This window comes from Mobula birostris, chromosome 5 (assembly GCF_030028105.1).
Source record: "Mobula birostris isolate sMobBir1 chromosome 5, sMobBir1.hap1, whole genome shotgun sequence".
Classification (NCBI taxonomy): Eukaryota; Metazoa; Chordata; class Chondrichthyes; order Myliobatiformes; family Myliobatidae; genus Mobula; species Mobula birostris.
In genome coordinates this window covers 203260924-203281962 of record NC_092374.1, presented here as the reverse complement: position 1 = coordinate 203281962, position 21039 = coordinate 203260924, and the positions used below count along the sequence as shown (strand labels likewise).

The window sequence follows — 21039 nt, the reverse complement described above, 5'->3', positions numbered from 1 at the left end:
CTGACGAAGGGTCTCGGCCTGAAACGTCGACTGTACCTCTTCCTGGAGATGCTGCCTGGCCTGCTGCGTTCACCAGCAACTTTGATGTGTGTTGCTTGAAATTCCAGCATCTGCAGATTTCCTCGTATTTGCTCCTCAGAAAGTAGTCACATTTACCTAATAAAGTATGCTTGCTGCTGTTGCTCATTCATTTCAGAGTTTGACATGTTCTGTGTTCAGAGATGCTCTTCTGCACACCGCTGTTGTAATGTATTAGTTATTCGAATTCTGGTCACCTTCTTGTCAGCTCAAATCAGTCTGGCCATTCACCTCCAACCTCTGTCATTAACAAGGTGTTTTACCCCACAGATATGCTGCTCGCTGGATGTTTTTTTTTTGTTTTTTTTCACACTGTTCTCTCTAAACTCTAGATACTGTTGTGTGTGAAAATCCCTGATGATCAGCAATTTCTGAGATACTCAAACCACCTCACCTGGTCATTCCACAGTCTAAGTCACTGAAATCACATTTCCTCCCCATTCTGATGTTTGGTCCAAACAACAACTGAACCTATAGTCCAGGGGGTCCTACCTGGGGGTCTACAGACTGAAGGTGATCAGGGAGCTTAAAGTAAAGGAACCCTTAGGAGACAGCAATCACAATATGATTGAGTTCAACTTGAAATTTGATAGGGAGAAAGTAAAGTCTGATGTAGCAGTATTTCAGTGGAGTAAAGGAAATTACAGTGGTATGAGAGAGGAGTTGGCCAAAGTGAATTGGAAGCAGACAGCAGAACAGTTTCTGGGGAGAATGCAGAAGGTGCAGGATAGATGCATTCCAAAAAGAATGGAATTCTCAAATTGCAAAATAGTACAACCGTGGCTGACAAGGGAAATCAAAGCTAATATAAAAGCAAACAAGAGGGCATACAACAAAGCAAAAATTAGTGGGAAGATAGAGGATTGGGAAGCTTTTAAAAACCTACAGAGAGCAACTAAAAATAATTAGGAAGAGGGGAAGATGAAACATGAAAACAAGCCAGCAAACAAAACCAAAGTGGATAGAAAAAGCTTTTTCAAGTATGTAAAAAATAAAAGAGAGATGAGAGTGGATTTAGGACTGCTAGAAAATGAGGCCGGAGAAATAATAACGGTGGTATGCCTGAATGACTGTCAACCTGTGGCTCTGACATTAATTGCTATGAAGTGCTTCGAGAGATTGGTTTTGGCACACATCAACCACAGCCTACCGGGCAACCTTGATGCTTTGCAATTCACCTACCGGAGCAACAATGGCAGATGCCATCTCTCTGGCCCTACATTCCTCCTTAGAACACCTGGAGAATAAAGGCACATATGTAAGGCTCCTTTTCATTGACTACAGCTCTGTCTTTAATACCATCATTCCAAATAAACTGATTCCTAACCTGGGCCTTAGCACTCAGATCTGCAGCTGGATCTTCAACTTCCTCACAGACGGGACCCAGGCTGTAAAAATAGGGGACAAGCTCTCCTCTACAATCAATCTGAGCTCCGGTGCCCCACAAGGCTGTGTACTCAGCTCCCTGTTGTACTCACTGTACACCCATGATTGTGTAGCCAAGTTTCCATCAAACTTAGTATATAAGTTTGCTGATGACACAACAATTGTAGGCCGTGTCTTGGGTAATGATGAGTTTGAGTACAGAGAGGAAATTAAGAACCTGGTGGCATGTTGCGAAGACAATAACCTATCCCTCAATGTCAGCAAGACGAAGGAATTAGTTGTTGACTTCAGAAGGAGTAGCGGACCGCACGACCCCATTTACATCGGTGGTGCACAAGTGGAACAGGTCAAAAGCTTTAAGTTCCTCGGGGTCAATATCACAAATGACCGGACTTGGTCGAACTAAGCAGACTTCACTGCCAAGAAGGCCCACTAGTGCCTTTACTTCCTGAGAAAACTAAAAAAATTTGGCCTGTCCCCTAAAACCCTCACTAATTTTTATAGATGCACCGTAGAAAGCATTCTTCTAGGGTGCATCACAACCTGGTATGGAAGTTGTCCTGTCCAAGACCGAAAGAAGCTGCAGAGATCGTGAACATGGCGCAGCACATCACACAAACCAATCTTTCGTCCGTGGACTCACATTACACCGCACGCTGTCGGAGCAGTGCTGGCAGGATAATCAATGAGACGACCCACCCAGCCAACAGACTTTTCGTCCCTCTTCCCTCCAGGAGAAGGTTCAGGAGCTTGAAGACTCGTATGGCCAGATTTGGGAACAGCTTCTTTCCAACTGTGATAAGACTGCTGAACGGATCCTGACCCGGATCTGGGCCGTACCCTCCAAATATCTGGACCTGCCTCTCGGTTTTTTGGCACTACATTACTTCCCATCTTTCTATTTTCTATTTATGATTTATAATTTAAAATTTTAATATTTACTAATTTTAACTATTTTTAATATCTTTAGTATTTAATATTTGTAATCCAGGGAGTGTGAAGCACAGAATCAAATATCGCTGTGATGATTGTACGTTCTAGTACCAATTGTTTGGTGACAATAAAGTATAAAGTATAAATCTCCTCTGCACTCTCTCCATAGCATCCATACCCTTCCTGTAATAAGGTGGCCAGAACTGAACACAGTGCTCCAGGTGGGGTCTAACCAAGGTCTTGTGTAGCTGTAACATTACCTCAAGGCTCTTGACCTCAATCCCACAGTTGATGAAGGCCAACACACCATACGCCTTCTTAACCACACTGTCAACCTGCGCAGCTGCTTTGAGTCTCCTATCGATACAGCTCCTTAGTTCTCTTAGATCCTCCACACTGCCAATGGTCTGATCATTTATATTATATTCTGTCTTCAAATTCAGCCTACCAAAATGAACCACTTCACACTTATCTGGGTTGAAGTCCATCTGCCACTTCTCAGCCCAATTTTGTATCCTATTGATGTTCTGCTGTAACGTCTGGCAGCCCTCCAGACTATCCACAGCACCCCCAACCTTTGTATCATCAGCAAACTGACTAACCCACCCTTCTACTTCTTCATCCAGGTCATTTATAAAACCCACAAAGAGGAGGGGTCCCAGAACAGATCCTTGTGGAACACCACAGATCACCGACCTCCATGCAGAATACAAACCAACTACAACCACCCTTTGCTTTCTGTGGGCAAGCCAATTTTGGATTCACAAAGCAAGGTCTCCAAGGATCACATGCCTCCTTGCTTTCTGAAAGAGCCTTGCATGGGGAACCTTATAAAAAGCCTTACTGAAATCCACATACACTACATCCACTGCTCTACCTTCATAAATGTCTTTTGTTACATCCTCAAAGGATTCAATCAGGATCAGAAGACATGACCTGCCCTTGACAAAGCCATGCTAACTATCCCTAATCAGATTATGTCTCTCCAAATGCTAATAAATCCTACCTTTCAGGATCTTCTTCAACAACTTTCCCAGCACTGAAGTCAGACTCACTGGTACTTAATTTCCTGGGTTATCTCTACTCTCTTTCTTGAACAAGGGAACAACATTTGCAACCCTCCAATCCTCCGGTACTTCTCCCGTCCCTATTGATGGCACAAAGATCACCGCAGGAGGCTCAGCAATCTCCTCCCTCACTTCCCACAGTAGCCTGGAGTATATCTCATCTGGTCCTAGTGATTTATCTAACTTAATGCTTTTCAAAAGCTCCAGCACATCCTCTTTCTTAATGTCTATATGCTCAAGCATTTCAGTCCGCTGTAAGTAATCCCCACAATTGCCAAGGTATTTTCCCCTGGTGAATACTGAAGCAAAGTATTCATTAAGTACCTCTGCTACCTCCTCCAACAATCCTGCTCACCAAGACCTTCTCATGAACCCTTCTGGCTCTCCTAATTCAACTCTTAAGCTCCTTTTTTTTGTGATTATGAGGACACGCAGTCCCCTTTTATTGTCATTTAGTAATGCATGCATTAAGAAATGATAAAAATGTTTTTCCAGAATGATATCACAGAAACACATGACAAACTGACTTAAAAACTAACAAAAAACACATAATTATAACATATAGTTACAACAGTGCAAAGCAATACCGTAATTTGATAAGAACAGACCATGGCACCGTAAAAGTCTCAAAGTCTCTCGAAAGTCCCATCATCTTACGCAGACGGTAAACCTCCAGCGCTGCAAACTTGCCGATGCAAGTAGAAGCATCCAACCACAGTCCGACTCCAAGTCCGCCCGAAAAACTCCGAGCCTCCGACCAGCTCTCCAACACCGATGCACCGAGCACCATCTCTGCTGAGCATTTCGACCCCGGCCCCGGGAGCAGGCAATGCGCAAAGCCGAGGATTTGGGGCCTTCCCCTCCGGAGATTCTCGATCGCACAGTAGCAGCAAAATGGCAGCGAAGCAGGCATTTCAGAACTTTCTCCAGATGTTCCTCTGCGCTTCATGGCTGTCCCCCATCAAATCCTTCCTAGCAACCTTGTAATCTCCCAGCGCTCTAACAGTACCTAGTTTCTTGAACCTTACGTACACTTTTCTTTTCTTCTCAACCAGATTTTCTACATACTTTGTACACCATGGTTCTTTAACTCTACCATCCGTTCCCTGCCTCAATGGAACATACCTATGCAGAACTCCATGCAAATATTCCCTGAACATTTGCCGCATTTCTGCCATACATCTCCCTGAGAACGTCTGCTCCCAATTTATGCTCCCAAGTTCCTACCTAATAGCATCATATTACCCCCCCCTCCCTAATTAAATGTTTTCCCAAATTCTCTGCTCCTGTCCCTCTCCAGCACTATGGTGAAGGAGATAGAGTCACTACCTCCAAAATGCACTTCCATCGAGAGGTCTGACACCTGAACAGGTTCATTGCTCAATACCAGATCATGTACAGCCTGCCTTCTAGTTGGCTTATCTACATATTGCGTCAGTAAACCTTCCCGAACACACCCAACAAACTCCACCCCTTCTAAACCCCTTGCGCTAAGGAGATGCCAATCAATATTAGGAAAGTTAAAATCTCCCATCACAACAGCCCTATTATTATTGCACTGTTCTGGAGTCTGCCTCCCGATCTGCTCCTTGATATTCCTGTTACTATTGGCAGGGGAGGGGTCTATAAAAACACCCAGTAGACTTCCTGCTTTGCTGCAGCGGTGACACTATCCCTAATTGGCAATGCCACGTCCCGACGTCTTTTGCCTCCCTCTCTGTTCTTTTTGATACATCTAAAGCCTGGCACACTCCGCAGCCATTCCTGCTCCTGAGAGATCCAAGTTTCTGTAATGGCTACAATGTCATATTTCCTCGTATTGATCCATGCTCTGCATTCAACCACCTTGTTTATGAATTCATTGCATTAAAATAGACCCATCTCAAACCATCAGGCTGACTTCATCTTTGCTCTAACATCTACCTGTCCTTCCTCACAAACTCCCTACAAGCCATCTCTACTTGTGCTCCAACCTCCCCATCCTCTGCCTCTTCACTTCGGTTCCCACCCCCCTGCAAATCTACTTTAAACCCTCCCCAGCAGTATTAGCCAGTATTGTGAGAGTTTGGGTTCCTCCTCTGAGAAACAATGTGCTGGCATTGGAGAGGGTTCAGTGGAGATTCACAAGGATGACTCCAGATTGAAAGGGTTATCATACGAGGAACGTTTGATGGCTCTGGGTCTATACTTGCTGGAAGTTAGAAGGATGAGGGCAAGTTTCATTCAAACCTTCTGAATGTTGAAAGGCCCAGACAGAGTAGATGTGGAAAGGGTATTTCCCATGGTGGGGGAGTCTAGGACAAGAGGACACAGCGTCAGGACAGAGGGGCATCCATTTAAAACGGAGATGCGGAGATATTTCTTTCATCAGAGGGTGGTGAATTTGTGGTGTTTGTTATCACAGGCAGCTGTGGAGGCCAGGCCACTGGGTATATGTAAGGTAGAGATTGATACGTTCCTGATTGGCCAGGTTACAGGGAGAAGGCTGGGGAGTGGGGCTGAGGAGGGGAGAGAAGGATCAGCCATGATGGATTGGCAGAGCAGACTCGATGGGCCAAATGGCCTAATTCTGCTCCTGTGTCTAATGGTCTTATGGACCCTTCAGTTAATAGTAGGGGTTAAGATGGAGGGTTAGGTTGTTCATGGAGTAGGCTTACATAGGTCAGCACAACAACATGGGCTGAAGGGCTTGTAATTTCTGTACTGTTCTGTGTTCTGTTCGCTAAGGGAGGACATTGGATGAATATCTGGAGAATTCTATGTTGGAACAGACTCGATGGGCCAAGTAGCCTAATTCTGCTCTTATGTTTTTTGCTCATTTTTAAGTTTATGTCAGCGGACTGGGGAATCTGTGTTAAGGACTCACTCCTCGGTCCTCTTGCATATTCTACCTGGTTATGCTTGTACACCTTATTTTTTAGCCATTGCACATCACTTTCTCTGTAGCGAATACAATTTATTTTGAATTCTGTTATTGTTTTACTGTGCACTACCTCAGTGCTCTGTGTAATGGTGAACAGTATGCAAGACAATTTTTTTTCTGTATCGTGGTACAAGTGACAATAATAAACAAAGACAGACACCAAGCTTCATGGATGCAATCTTGGAGGAACTCCCCCCTGGGTGTTCCCATGCCCGGCTGTGAAAGGAGGAGGACTGGGCAACCCACCCAATAAAAACCCAGATCTACAGAAACCCCAACAGAAGCTCCAAAGCCATCAGCCATGAGAGAGGATGCATACACCAAGAAAAAGGGCTATACTTCGTTAATGAATGACCTGGGGCGGAGGGCTTTGGGAGATGCTGTTGGCAGCCAATGCCCCAGTAAGGTTAATGGGCTTAAGAAGAAGAAGAACTTTGGAGAAGATTTAAACTGAAACTGAGGCCCTACTTGGTCAGTCAGGTGAATGTTGAAGAATGCAGGGTACTGAATGAGGATCAGAATTAGGTTTATTATCACTGCTGTGTCTGAACATTGAAGGCAAGACAGTGGCAATACTTCCTCTTCTTCTCCGTCTTGTTTTACGGCGGTTGGTACCCAGTTTAATGGTGCATTACCGCCACCTTCTGCTCTGGAGTGTGCAACAGACTTACATTCTAAATCCCTTCACCCAATCTCTCTCTCTCTCTCACACACACCGTAACCTACACTTTATCCTCACATCTTTGGCCGTCCTAGTCCCTTATTCCTGCTTATCCATCGTATCCTATAAAAAACCCTGTACCCCTTAAGAAAGCTAAAAATACCCTGACCTGTGCTCTCTCACCCATGCCCAGCAACCCTTTTAATGTGAATTCCTGCACCCCCAATTCCCTTAGATTAATTCTCATCATTTCTCTCTGCATCCCATACTTCCTGCAACTCAGAACTACATGTTCTACTGACTCCTCTTCCTGACATTCCTCACACAATCCTGTCTAGTGTTTCTCGATCATTTTCAATGTTTTGTTTAATGCACAGTGCCCCAGCCTTAACCTAGTCCACACAGTTTCCTCTCTTCTGTATACACCACCTACCCTTGTACCCGCAACACTTTTTTGTATTTGATATACGTTTGTAAATGCCTCCCTTTCCCCTCCCTGTCCCATTTTTTCTTGCCGCAATTGGTTGATTTTTTTCCCAGATTACACACTTAACATCTGCTTTACTGATACTGATGTGTATTTTTACATTTTCTTTCCTTAACGCACTCTTTGCCAACTCATCCATCCTCTCATTCCCCTTCACCCCTACATGTGCTGGAACCCATAGAAACTTTACCTGACCTCCCTGATTATCAATTCTTGCAACTAACTGAAGGACTTCATAAAGTACATCTTGCTGACTGTTTGAGTGAAAAGACCTTAAACTTGCTAGAACTGAGGATGAATCTGAGCATATCAACACTGACTTGTCTAGCTTTCTCCACCCATCGCAACGCAACCAACACTGCCAGCAACTCCACTGTAAACACCCGTAACTTATTAGATGTTCTTCTGCTGATTCCAGTTTCTTTTGCTGGTATAGCCACCCCAAACCCTGTCACTCCTGTTTCAGGTTCCTTAGCACCATCCATATAAATCTGAGTATAATCACTATACTTTTCCATCACATGACAGTTAAATGCACTTACCAAATCAATTTTATAGTTTCCTTTCCTTTTTACCTCTACAAATGCCAGTCTATGTCAGGTCATACAATCTTCCATGGAGCTACAACCGGATAAACTACTGAAGGATTTATCCTTAGATCAAACACTCCACATTCTTTCGCAGTATCATTCCCAACCCGGCTAAAGTTATCCCTCTGAAAGCTCCCATTTTCCCAGCACTCCTGCAACACTCCTTTTGCAGGGTGAGAATCAGTGGCTTCGTTAGGATGGTAGTAATAATGAGAACGTTCCTGTATCTCCTCCCAGATGGTAGTAATAATGAGAATGCTCCTGTACCTCCTCCCTGATGGTAGTAATAATGAGAACACTCCTGTACCTCCTCCCCGATGATAGTAATGGGAATGCTCCTGTGTCTCCTCCCTGATGGTAGTAATAGTGAGAACACTCCTGTACCTCCTCCCTGATGGTAATGAGAACACTCCTGTATCTCCTCCCCGATGGTAATGAGAACACTCCTGTATCTCCTCTCTGATGGTGGTAATAATGAACACAGCCAAACAAATGCTGTTTTGCTTGACTGTATTCATGTGTCTGTTTGAACAACTATTAAATTTGAAATTGAAGAGGGCATGTCCTGGGTGAAGAGGGTCCACCATGATGGATGCCACCTTCTTGAGGTATTGCGCTTTGAAGGTGTGCTCGATGCTGGGGAGCCCAGTGCCCATGATGGAGCTGACTGAGTTTACAACTTTCTGCACACAAAATAATCTGCAGATACTGGGGTCAAAGCGACATTCACAACACGCTGGAGGAACTCAGCAGGTCGGGCAGCATCAGTGGAAAAGATCGGTCGACGTTTCGGGCTGGAACCCTTCGTCCATAACAGACGGTGATGCAATTAGTCAAAATGTTCTGCATGGTACATCTTAGAAACTTTTTAGCCTTTGGTGATCTACCAAGTCTCCTCAAACGCCCAATGAAATATAGCTAATGTTGTGGCTTCTTGTGTTTAAACAATATGTTGGGTCCAGGATTGATCTTCGGACACGGTGACCCCAGAAACTTGAAGCTGCTCACCATTTCCAGTGCCGATCCCTCGATGAGGACTGGTGTGTGTCCCCTCACTTCCCCTTCCTGAAGCCCACAATCAATTCCTAGGTCTTACTGAGTGCAAAGTTTTTGTTTGGACGCCAAACAGCTGATCTGCCTCACCCCTGTTCTCACCTCGTCACCGTTTGAGACTCTGCCGACAGCAGTTAGTTGTGTCATCGGTAAATTGATGGAAACTGTGTAGGTTCACAGAACGTACAACATAGAATAGTACAGCACAGTACAGGCCCTTTGGCCCACAATGTTGTGCCGGCCCTTAAACTTTGCCTCCCATATAACCCCCCACCTTAAATTCCTCCATATACCTGCTCCTATTCCGGGAATAGGAACTTATAGATTCAGGCTCTGAAAAAGAGCGGGAAGAGCAATGCCAGAAACAGCAGAAATTCTGCTGATGCTGGAATTCCAGAGTAACTCCGGCAAAATGCCGACAACCAAGCAGTACCTAAGGAGAGGGATAAACAGTCAGCATTTGGGACCGAGCCCCTTCCTCAGGACCTAATATGGATTTTCTATCTTTATTCAAGATTGTTTAATGTCATTTCCAGTACCCAAGTGTAAAGGTGAACAATATCATTGTTCCTTCGGATCCGATGAAGTGCAAAAAAACCCAAAAATCACAATAAATATAAATACATAAGATAGCTTATGTACATAGATTATCTGTGTGTCCATAAGGTGATGCTAGTCTGTACATAAGGAAATAATAAAGTGGCGGTGGAGTTAGTGGGTGGAGGTATTGATCAGACTTACTGCTTGGGGAAAGTAACTGTTTTTGAGTCTGGTGTTCCTGGCCTGGATGCTACGCAGCCTTTAACTGAGGGGAGTGGGGCAAACAGTTCATGGGCCTTGAATGCGGGATCTTTTATGATGTTACTGGCCCCTTTCTGTATATGTCCTTGGCACATGGATTGACTGTTTCTTCAATTCCGTAAACACTGCCTGACCTACTGAGCAAGGCGTGTGTCTGTGGCTCCATTCTCACCCTGCTATTTGTGGAAAACAATTTTGCATGAATGTCCAACACAGCAAATAATATTTCATTGGCTGTAGAAGTGTTTACTATTTCCTGAGGTCGCGAAGGGTATTATTTAAACGTCAGTATTTTTATTCATTTATTTATATCCCTCCGACATAAAACTGCAATGTAAAATTCTCTTCTCGAATGAGATCAGCTGGTGGAATCAACAATCTATACTGGGGTCACATTAAAAAAAACTCACCCCGCCCTCTGCCTATTCTGTGCACACTGTTCCGTTTTGCCTTACGTCAACGAGTTATAGGCGTGTCTCTTTTCAATGTAAACATTTTTTTTTGTAACCCGTGCCTCGACGGGGAAATCTCCCTTCTCCTGACCTTGCACATGTAGGTTTGCTGACATTTGAAATTAAAGGGCCGGACATACCATTGCAACCGAGGGCAAATAGAAGCAGTTTGAAGGCGAGGTAAAAAAAAACCGGGTGCTAACCAGTGATAAAAAACCATTGACCGATCCGCCCTGACGTTAACCTAATTCGAAGAAAACCACAAAGGGCTTGTACGTGCGATTATCCTGGATTTTTTTTGTATTTGTAAGGAAAACATTCTCCCTCAGTGGAGGGTGAACACTGAAGTTCCATTTCACTTATCGGAGCTCTCTTTTGTTTAACGCCTCCATCGCCGGCAGAAACTCCTGCACGTTTCCAACATCCCCTCTAATTTGAACACACACGCACGCAGGAACCAGACAGAGGCGCCGGTGAACTCTAAACTCTCTTGCCAGTTCCTTACATCCGACTCCAGCACCCCCTTGGCAGCTGGGAGGAGAGAAAACTGCAACTGAGAATATTTTCTTTTCGGATTGTCTGTTTAAAATGCTCCCTTTACTGCGATAAATGTATCCCAGAAAAGGCTTATCATGCTGCTGACGGCATCCACGCGCCTGCTGGTGAGTTTCTGATGGTCATTTAATTCCGGGTTGTTGCTCGTTACATTTGTAACAAGATTTGTTATAACTTTAAGGGGAGGAAGTACGAAATGTTACACATTGTAGCCTGTACGCCAGTCGGTTACCTAAAAACTCGCCGCTGCATTCGCATACCTGTGGCCGCTGGGAGAGGGTTTCTGCAGCGGGCATTGAAAACGTGTTGAATGTCACTCGGCTGAGGTCACAGTAAAGTTGCTGGCCACCCGCTCCATTTACTTTGACCTAGTGCGCTGGGCCGGGACAGTTTGAGTCTGTGAGGCATGAATTTCAACGCAGCCACGCCAACAATTGCACAAACGCAGAAAATATATAAACTGAATTTATAGCTTGTTTAATTGTTGTCTTAAAAATTGCACTGTAGTAGTTTAAGCGCAAGAATTCTGCAGATGCCGGAAATCCAGAGCAACACACACACAAAATGCTGCTGGAACTCAGCAAGTCAGACAACTATGGAGGGGAACAGTCTACTTTTCGGCCAGGACCTTTCATCAGGACTCCTCTTGGCCTGAAACGTAGACTGTTTATCCCCCTCCATTATTATAGTATCTTTGAGGGCTTGTGTACGTTGGAGTTTACAAGAGAGAGGGCGATCTCATTGAGAACTATGGAATATTGAAAGGCCAAGATAGTGTGGATGTGGAGAGGATCTTTCCAATAGAGCGTGAGTCTAGGGTCAGAGGGCCCAGCCTCAGAATAGAGGGACCTGCATTCACAACAGAGATGGGGAGGAATTTATTTAATCAGAGTGTGGTGAACCTGTTGAACTCATTGCTACAGATGCCTGTGGATGTCAAGTCATTGGATGTATTTAAAGCGGAGGTTGATAGGTTCTTGATTAGACCAGGCATCAAAGATTACGGAGAGAAGGCAGGAGAATGGGGTTGAGAGGGAAAATAAATCAGCCGGGATAGAATGGGAAAGCAGACTCGATAGGCTGAATGGCCTAATTCTGATCCTATGTCTTATGTAACCAAGAATCCCAGCAGCTGTACAAAATGAAACGGACACGGGCGGATTCATTGAGGGTAATGAAAAACCCTCAGATACACCCACACACAAAAAAAAATAAATTCATGGTGAAAATAAAACTGCAAATGCTGGCAATCTGAAATGGAAGCAAGCAAACAAAAAATAACACTGGGCACGGTTGTTTCTGCAGAACCTTCTGCACGGTAGCGTGGCGCTCAGCAAGACGCTATTACAGCTCGGGTGTCAGAGATCATTTCTGGTGTCCTCTGTAAGGATTTTTATACGTTCTTCCCATGAGCGCAGGGGTTTTCTCGGGGTGCTCCGGTTTCCTCCCACAGACGTACTGGTTAGTCTGTGTAACTTGTCCTGTGTTAGTCTGTGAAACTTGTCCTGTGTTAGTCTGTGTAAATTGTCCTGTGTTAGTCTGTGTAACTTGTCCTGTATTAGGCTAGGGTGGGGTGCTGGGCGGTGTGACTCATTGGGCCAGAAGGACCTGTTCTGTGCTGTATCTCTCAATAAATAATTAAGTCGCTCCTTATCCATGTACCATGTTCCCAGGTCCATGATTTAGACTGATTTTAAAAGGTGATTCTTTTTTTTAAACTGCTTCACAAACGTTGCCTGGCATTGTTTTTATTCTGGGATGTTGGTAACTGTGTGTGGATTTTGTTTTGAAGTTCTCCGCAGTCAGAAGCCTCAGGGTGGAGGGCATTTTAACCACACACACAAAATGCTGAAGGAACTTACTAGGTCAGGCAGTGTCTATGGAGGGAGATGCATTTAGTCTTAGAATGGCTGCACCATAGCTTCCGACTAATAGAATAGAACATTGTGAGCCAGGCCCTTCAGCACATCCAGTCTGTGCTGACCACAGTGCCCAGCCAGTTAATCCCAATTTCCTGCATTCGGCTGATATCCTTCCAAGCCCCCTTCCTCCACTTATCTATCCAAGTGCCTTTAGATGGTACTATTGAACCCGCCTCAACCATACACTCCCTGCACCTTGCATAAAGATGTTGAACTTCAGGTTCCTCCTAAATCCTTCCCCTTTCACCCTAAACCTATGCCCCCTAGTTTGGACTCCACGGCCCTGGGGAAACACTGTTACTGTACATTATCCTTCTGTTGATCAGGCTCCACCATGGATGCTGCATCCCAGCTGCCCAAGTCAGAGCAGAATGACTTGGAGAGCAAGGCGTTGCCGGAGCAGCAGACTCTTTCCCCCTTCCAGGCATCCAATGTAACGGCAGAGGCTGACATTTTGGCACAAGCAGTGCCACAGGAGTTGCCAGTCAGCACTGAACTCTGTGTAGGCACTCCAGTTCTGGACTTTTCCCCGGGGGGCTCGCTTGGAGGCCTTCCCCATGAGTGGGTGAAGCCGCAAAGCAGTGGAGGTTTGAGATTAGAGTTCTTTTTCTCCTCGGTGAGTTCTGCTGGGCTTAGTAGCTAAGTCACACGAGAAGGCCAGGAGCTGGGCGGCTGTCTGAGGCTATTTGAGGCGCTCACTGCTGGGAGCCTTAATAGGTAATGGGAGCTTGACACCTCTACCTCTCCCCCAGTTATAGTAGCCTTAAAGAACCATGCCTTAATTCTGGCTCAAATAATTTTGAACACTTTAAGGTCAACACTCATTCCCTCCCAGTTCTAACAAAATGAGTCAGTCTGCAGCGTGTTGAGGGAGCTGGGTGCAGTGGATGTGGTGAGGATGTTTCCAGTCATGGGGGAGTCTGGGACCAGAGGGCACAGAGAAGAGCAGGGCGTTCTTTAGCCAGCGGGTGGTTAATGTGGAATTCCTCATCACAGACTGCAGTATTTACCAGATTATTGGCTATATTTAAAGTGGAGGTTGATAGGTTCTTCATTCGTAATAGCAACAAAGGTTAGCAGGAAGAAGGCAGGAGAATGGGGTTGAAAGGATTAATAAATCAGCCATGATGGAAGGCTGGAGCAGACTCGATGGGCCAGATAGCCTAATTCTGCTCCTATGTCTTATGGTCTTACACCCCAAATGTTTTTTGGAAGCGAATGACCATATGAGCAACAATTGGTGTGATTTGTTTTTAACGTCAGTTTAGAGTTGCAATATAGGAGCTTGCTTTTTGCCCAAAAAGGACTTTTGGCAAGGATGTGAGGCAGAATGTGCATATTGATGTGAAATTATGCAGCAAAATTCTGGAAACTGTGTTCAAATATTAGCAGGGAGTGAATTAGAATCAGGTTTATTGTCACTGGCATATATCGTGAATTTTGTTGTTTGCGGCAGCAGTGCAGTACATGAAAATTGCAACACAGGTTCTCCAGTTGCTGGAAATGCACAGTTACACACCCAAAATGCTGGAGGAACTCAGCAGGTCAGACAGCATCTGCAAATGAATAAACATTTGATGGTTTTGGGCTGAGACCTCCATCAGGGCTGGAAAGTAAGGGGGAAGAAATTGGAATAAGAGGGGAAAAGACGGAAGGGGTTGCGAGCTCATAGCTGGTACAGCATGCCCATAACCGTACGCCTTTGGAATGTGGGAGAAAACTGCGGCACCCGGAAGAAACCCACGTGGTCATGGAGACAGTGTGCAATTGAACCCCAAACTGTGATCACTGGTGTCTTAAAGGAAGGGGGAAGAAGCTGGTATGACAAGGGAAGGAGTACAGGCTGGCTGGTGATAGGTGAGACCAAGTAAAGGGAGGTGGGTGGCTATAGAGGGCAGATGATGTGAAAAGCTGGGAGGTGATGGGTGGGAAAGGTAAAGGGTTGAGAAGAAATAAGGTAGTGTTTATGGCAGGACAATGGGGGACAGAGGGATAATAAATCAACCTGATGGAATAGCAGAGAAGACTCGATGGGCTGAATGAATTCTTTTCCTATGTCTGAACGTTTTCCTGAACCATTCTGAAATAAGACTGAGACCTTAACATATTGGAGCAGAATTAGGCCATTGTTGAGTCTGCACTGCCCTTTAATCATGGCTAGTCCATTTTCCCTCTCAGCCCCAATCTCCTGCCTTCTCCCCATATCCCTTCATGCCCTGAGTAATCAGGTATCCATCAACCTCTACCTTGAATATACCCAACGACTTGGCCTCCATAGCTGTCTGTGGCGGTGAATTCCACAGATCACCACTTGGGTTAAAGAAACTCCTCCTCATCTCCATTCTAAAAGGATGCCCCCTATTTTGAGGCTGTGTCCTCTGGTCTTAGACTCTCCCACCGTAGGAAACCTCCTCTCCACATCCGCTCTATTAAGAGCTTTCACCTTTCAATACATTTCAATGAGGTCACCCCCCCCCCCGGCATTCTTCTAAATTCTAGTGAGTACAGGCCCAGAGCTATCAGGCGCTCTGCATGTGACAAGCCGTTTAATCCTGGTATCATTTTTGTAAACCCCCTTTCAACCCTCTTCAGTTTTACAATTTCCTTTCTAAGATAGGGGGCCCAAAACTGCTCTCAATACAAGTGAGGCATCACCAGTGCTTTATAAAGTCTCAACTTTACATCCTTGCTTTTATGCTCTAGGCCTCTTGAAAGAAATGCTAACATTGCATTTGCCTTCCTCACCACCAACTCAATCTGCAAATTAACCTTCATGGAATCTTGCACAAGGACTCCCAAGTTCCCTTGTGCCTCAGAGTTTTGAATTTTCTCTCCATTTAGAAAATAGTCTACCCTTTTATTTCTTCTACTAAAGTGCATGACCATATCATACATTTCCGGACACTGTATTCCATCTGCCACTTTGCCCATTCTCCTAATCTCCGAGCATCTCTACTCCCTCATGATGGAGGATGGGAAGAAGCTGTTCCTGACGCATTGTGTGCGTGTGTTCAGGCTCTGATGGTAGTAATGAGAAGAAGGCGTGTGTCAGGTGGTAAAGGTCTTTAATGATGGATGTGGCCTTCACTTTTTGAAGATGTTATCGATGGAGGGGAGGGTTGAGTTTGTAATAGAGCTGGCTGACTTTAAAAACTTCCTGCAGCCTTTTACGTTCTTCACTCTGGGTATGATACGTATGACAATGTCAGCAGATAGGGCAATGCTGTTACCACTCAGTATGTTGGAGTCTGGAGTCCAATTCCAGCGCTGTCCGTAAGGAGTTTGTTCATTCTCCTTGTGAACCTTGGTGGTTTCCTCTGTGTGTCCGTCCTTGATGTATCAGTTAGTAGCTTGATTGATCATCGTAAATTGTCCCGTGACTAGGCTTGTGTTAAACAGGTGGGATGCAGGGCACTGTGGCTCGTTGGGCCGCAAGGGCCTGTTCTACACTGTATCGCTAAATAAATAGGGTTTTTTTGTGTTGAGGTTAGTGTGTAAAGGCCTCTGGTTATAATCACAGTTATTGATTTATCCATCAGTAAATTGGATCATTCAGAATTATTTGGACACAGTTGGCCTTGCATTGCTCTGTTTGCTTACTGTAGATAACTTAGGGCCAGACTGACTTACACCCAATAAACATGTTGGCAGGGAGATGTCAGACTTACCTAAGCTTAACCAAGGTGGGATGGCTGCCTTTCTGGAATCCACACTCCACACTTTTGTTGAAAGGATATGGTTACCTAAAACTTGTTATTGTCACATAACACCATGAGACATTGGATCAGAATGAGGCCATTCAGCCCATTGAGCTTGCTCTACCATTCCATCATGGCTGATTTATTGTCCCTCTCAACCCCGTTTTTCCTGCCTTCTCCCCATAACCTCTGACACCCTGACTAATCAAGAATCTATTGACCTCTGCTTTAAATATACCCAATGACTTGGCTGTACAGCAATGAATACTATAGGTTTACCATTCTCTGGTTAAAGAAATTCCTCCTCATCTCTCTCCTAGAGAGAGACCCTTACAGCTGAGGCTGCACCCTCTGGTCCTAGACTCCAACTATTGGAAACATGTTCTCCACAACTACTCTATAGATATATAGATATATACTCTATAGCCTTTCAATATTCTGTAGCTTTTATTGAGATCACCTCATTCTTCTAAACTCCAGCAGTTTCAAGAACCATGCATTAATGTTGCAACTCTCTAACGCTCTGGTTAGGCCACACTTGGAATATTGTGTTCAGTTCTGGTCACGTCATTATAGGAAGTATGTGAAGGTTTTGGAGAGGGTGCAGAGGAGATTCGCCAGGATTAGAGAGTGCGTCTTATATGGATAGTTTGAGCAAGTTGGGGATTTTCTCTTTGGAGTGAAGGAGGATGAGAGGTGACTTGATAGAGGTGTCCAAAATGATAAAAGGGATAGATCAAATAGATAACCACAAACTTTTTCGAGTGCTATCCAGACAGATCATGCCACGTATTGAGGTTGTAAAAAGAAAACAGAATGCAGAAGATAGTGTTACCGTTACAGAGAGAGTGCAGTCCAGGCAGACTGGTAAGTGCGAGGGCCACGATGAGGTAGACTGGAATACCAATAGTTCACTTTTTAGTGGATGTGAAGGCTTGGTAGGGCTAAAGGCATAGAATGTTTTCTAAACAGGGAAAAATTCAAAAATTACAACTGCAAAGGGACTTGGGAGCCCTAGTGCAGGACTCTCTAAAAGTTAACTTGCAGATTGAGATGGTGGTAAAGGTGGTGCTTACGTTCATTTTGAGAGGACTAGAATATAAAAGCAAGGATTTCTAAGGCATTGGAGCATTGTGAGTAGCACGCACAAAAATGCTGGAAGAGCTCAGCGGGTCAGGCAGCATCTATGGAGAGGAATAAACAGCCAATGTTTCAGGGCCAGACCTTTCTTCAGTTTTCCAGCATCTGCAGATTCTCTTGTGCACAAAGAGTGTTGTGAGCAGTTTCGGGCCTCTCATGTAAGAAGGGATATGCTGGCATTGAAGAGTGTCCAGAGGAAGTTCACCAGAATAATCCTGGGAATAAAAGGGTTAATGTATGGGGGGTGTTTTGTTGGCTCCAGGCTTGTACTCCTCACTGGAATCCAGAAGAATGGGGGGGGGGGGAGGAATTTAATTAAAACCTCCTGAATATTGAAAGGCCTTGACAGAGTGGATGCCAAGAGGATGTTTGCAATAATGGGAGAGTGTAGGACAGGGGTCCCCAACCTTTTTCATATCATGGACCAATGCCATTAAGCAAGGGCTCCATGGACCCGAGGTTGAGCACCCCTGGTCTAGGACCAGAGGGCACAGGGTTCCCGATGATCTTCCCTCCCTCCCTCCTTTCATGCTCTCCTTCGTTATTGAACACAGCACGGGCCCTTCAGCACGCGATGTTGTGCCGACTTTTCAACTTGCTCTATGAGCAGACTAACCCTTCCCTCCACTCTTATCATGCACAGCAATGTAGCGGTTAGCGCACCGCTCTACAGTGCAGGCAGCCCGGGTTCGATTCCTGCCACTGCCTGTGGGAAGTTTGTGCATCCTCCCCGTTCCCGTGTGAGTTTTCTCCCGGTGCTCTGGTTTTCTCCCACAGTCCAAAGACCTACTGGTTGGTAGATTAATTGTTCATTATAATTTGCCTTCTGATTAAGCTAGGATTAAACTGGGGGGTTGCTGGGTGACATGGCTCGAAGGGATGGAAGTGCCTATTCCGAGCTGTATCTCAATAAATTAAAAAAATAGGTAATGTATCTGCCTCTACCACCACCCCCGCCAGTGTGTTCCAGCCCCCATCATCTCTGGAAAAACTTATCTCTGACATCCCCCATTATACGTTTAGTTGAGGCCAGTTCATTGGCTATATTTAAGAGGGAGTTAGATATGGCCCTTGTGGCTAAAGGGATCAGGGGGTATGGAGAGAAGGCAGGTACAGGGTTCTGAGTTGGTTGATCAGCCATGATCATACTGAACGGCGGTGCAGGCTCGAAGGGCCGAATGGCCTACTCCTGCATTAATTTTCTATGTTTCTATGTTTCCAACATCTTCGAGTTATGCCTTCTCATATTAACTATTATCACCCTGGGAGACAGTCGCTGACTGACCACCCGATTGATGCCTCTTATCTTGGTTATTGGTTCTACCCTCTCGTATTGGCTACTACCACCCTGGGAGCTGGTCCCTGGCTGACGACTCGATTTTTGCCTCTCTGCTGTTTTAACGCTTCTTCCTTTATTGCAGACAGTTGGACTATGGCGACCAGCGCTCCTGGTCAAGCCTCCTGGCCTCTGCCACCCCATCTCAAGGCCGATCTCTGGCTATGGTCCTTTGCCCCAGCTACCTGTGCCTCCACTGCGGCATACCCTGGAGCGCTACCTCCTGGCGCTGCAGCCGCTGGTGAGCCCCGAGGAACTGGAGCAGACGAGGCAAATGGTGAGAGAGTTCAGTAAGCCTCATGGTATTGGGCTGAAACTGCAAGACAGGCTGGAGAAACGCTCCAGGAGAACTGAGAACTGGGTAAGTGCTGGCATTCACCCATCACGTAAGGACTCCCCAGAACTAAAGGGAACCTCGAGGGGGAAGAGAGGGAGGCACGTTCAAGATTTCAGATTTCCGATTCAGGTTTATCACATGAACGTTGAAATGTATAGTAAAATGTGCCATTTTGAGTTGATGACCAACACAGCCGAAGATGTGCTGGGGGCAGCCTGCACGTGTCACTGCACAGTCTGCTGCCAGCACAGCATGGCCACAATGTTCGGCAGAGCAATGACGAACACAAGCAACCAATCAACAATATCTTTTTGTGCTCATGGATCCTCAATTTCCTCACTTGTCAGTCAGTTCAGACTGACCACTGACTGACATCTCTTTCTACGATCTCCATCAGCACAGGTGCACCACAAGACTGTGTGCTTAGTCCCCTCCCTGCTCGACTCACTTTATACTGTGACGAAGCACAGCTCCAATGCCATGTTTAAACTTGCTGACAACACCACTACCGTTGACCAAATGAAAGGTGGCACTGAATCAGCATAGAGCAGGGGTCCCCAACCTTTTTTGCACTGCGGACCGGTTTAATATTGACAATATTCTTGCGGACCGGCCAACCTGGGGCGGGGGGTGGGGTGCAGGGTAGGGTTGCCAACGGACAGGAGTAGCAGTCAAATGCGTTGTGTTTACCCAGAGAAAGACTACAATGACCATGAAGCCTTGCGCGGGCACCAGTGCGCATGCGTGCACCTCCCGATTATTTTTACTGCAAATCATTTTGGCGATTCTGTTCAGGGACAGGGGGTGGGGGGTGTTAATCACAACCGGAATATAGGTGATAAGTGGCTAATACACTCAGTTTCATTTCTAAAAGGGTTTATCTAACCAATTTAATATTAAACACACAGCGCATATTTTCCTCGCATGAATATAGTGGTAAGTCAATTATCAGGGGAGCTTGAAGTAAATGTTGAACGAACTTCCAGTAGAACTGGCAGAGGCAGGTTCAATATTATCATTTAAAGAAAAATTGGATAGGTATATGGACAGGAAAGAAATAGAGGGTTATGGGCTGAGTGCAGGTCGGTGGGACTAGGTGAGAGTAGCGTTCGGCACGGACTAGAAGGGCCGAGATCGCCTGCTTCTGTGCTGTAATTGTTATATGCTTATATAAGTAAGTCAATAGCATCATAACATTTTAAGTAACGTTTGGATATTAAACACACAGTGCATATTTTCCCCATATGAACATATAAAATCATTGCAACACACCAATATCGCTGAATCAGTGGGAGCCCTGGGCTTGTTTCCCTGCAACAAGACGGTCCCGTCGAGGGGTGATGGGAGACAGTGATACTCGAAGGGGGTTCCTTATGTCCAGTCTATTAAGCAATTTGGTTTTCGTTGCATTCATTGCAGAAAACTCCGCTTCGCAAAAATATGATGTTGGAAATGGAAGCAACGTTTTCAGTGCTTTCGTGGCTATCTCAGGATATTTAGACTTGACTTTGATCCAGAATGCCGGCAGAGATGTTATGTCAAACATACTTTTCAGCCTACCGTCATTTGCAAGCTCGAGGAGTTCATCTCCTTCCTGCACTGACATTGATGACGCGTGGG

The 21039-nt window shown here is 45.3% G+C and overlaps 1 protein-coding gene across 1 annotated transcript in view; it reads left to right on the top strand.

Annotated features, from left to right (window-relative positions):
* The first annotated feature begins 10478 nt into the window (after positions 1-10478).
* Positions 10479-21039, top strand: part of LOC140198282 (carnitine O-acetyltransferase-like) — a 72069-nt gene continuing 61508 nt past the window's right edge. The window contains exons 1-2 of the mRNA XM_072259342.1: positions 10479-11093; positions 19168-19443. Coding sequence (XP_072115443.1) covers positions 11064-11093; positions 19168-19443 — 306 coding nt within the window. The 5' untranslated portion in view covers positions 10479-11063. The remainder of the gene's footprint in view (positions 11094-19167; positions 19444-21039) is intronic.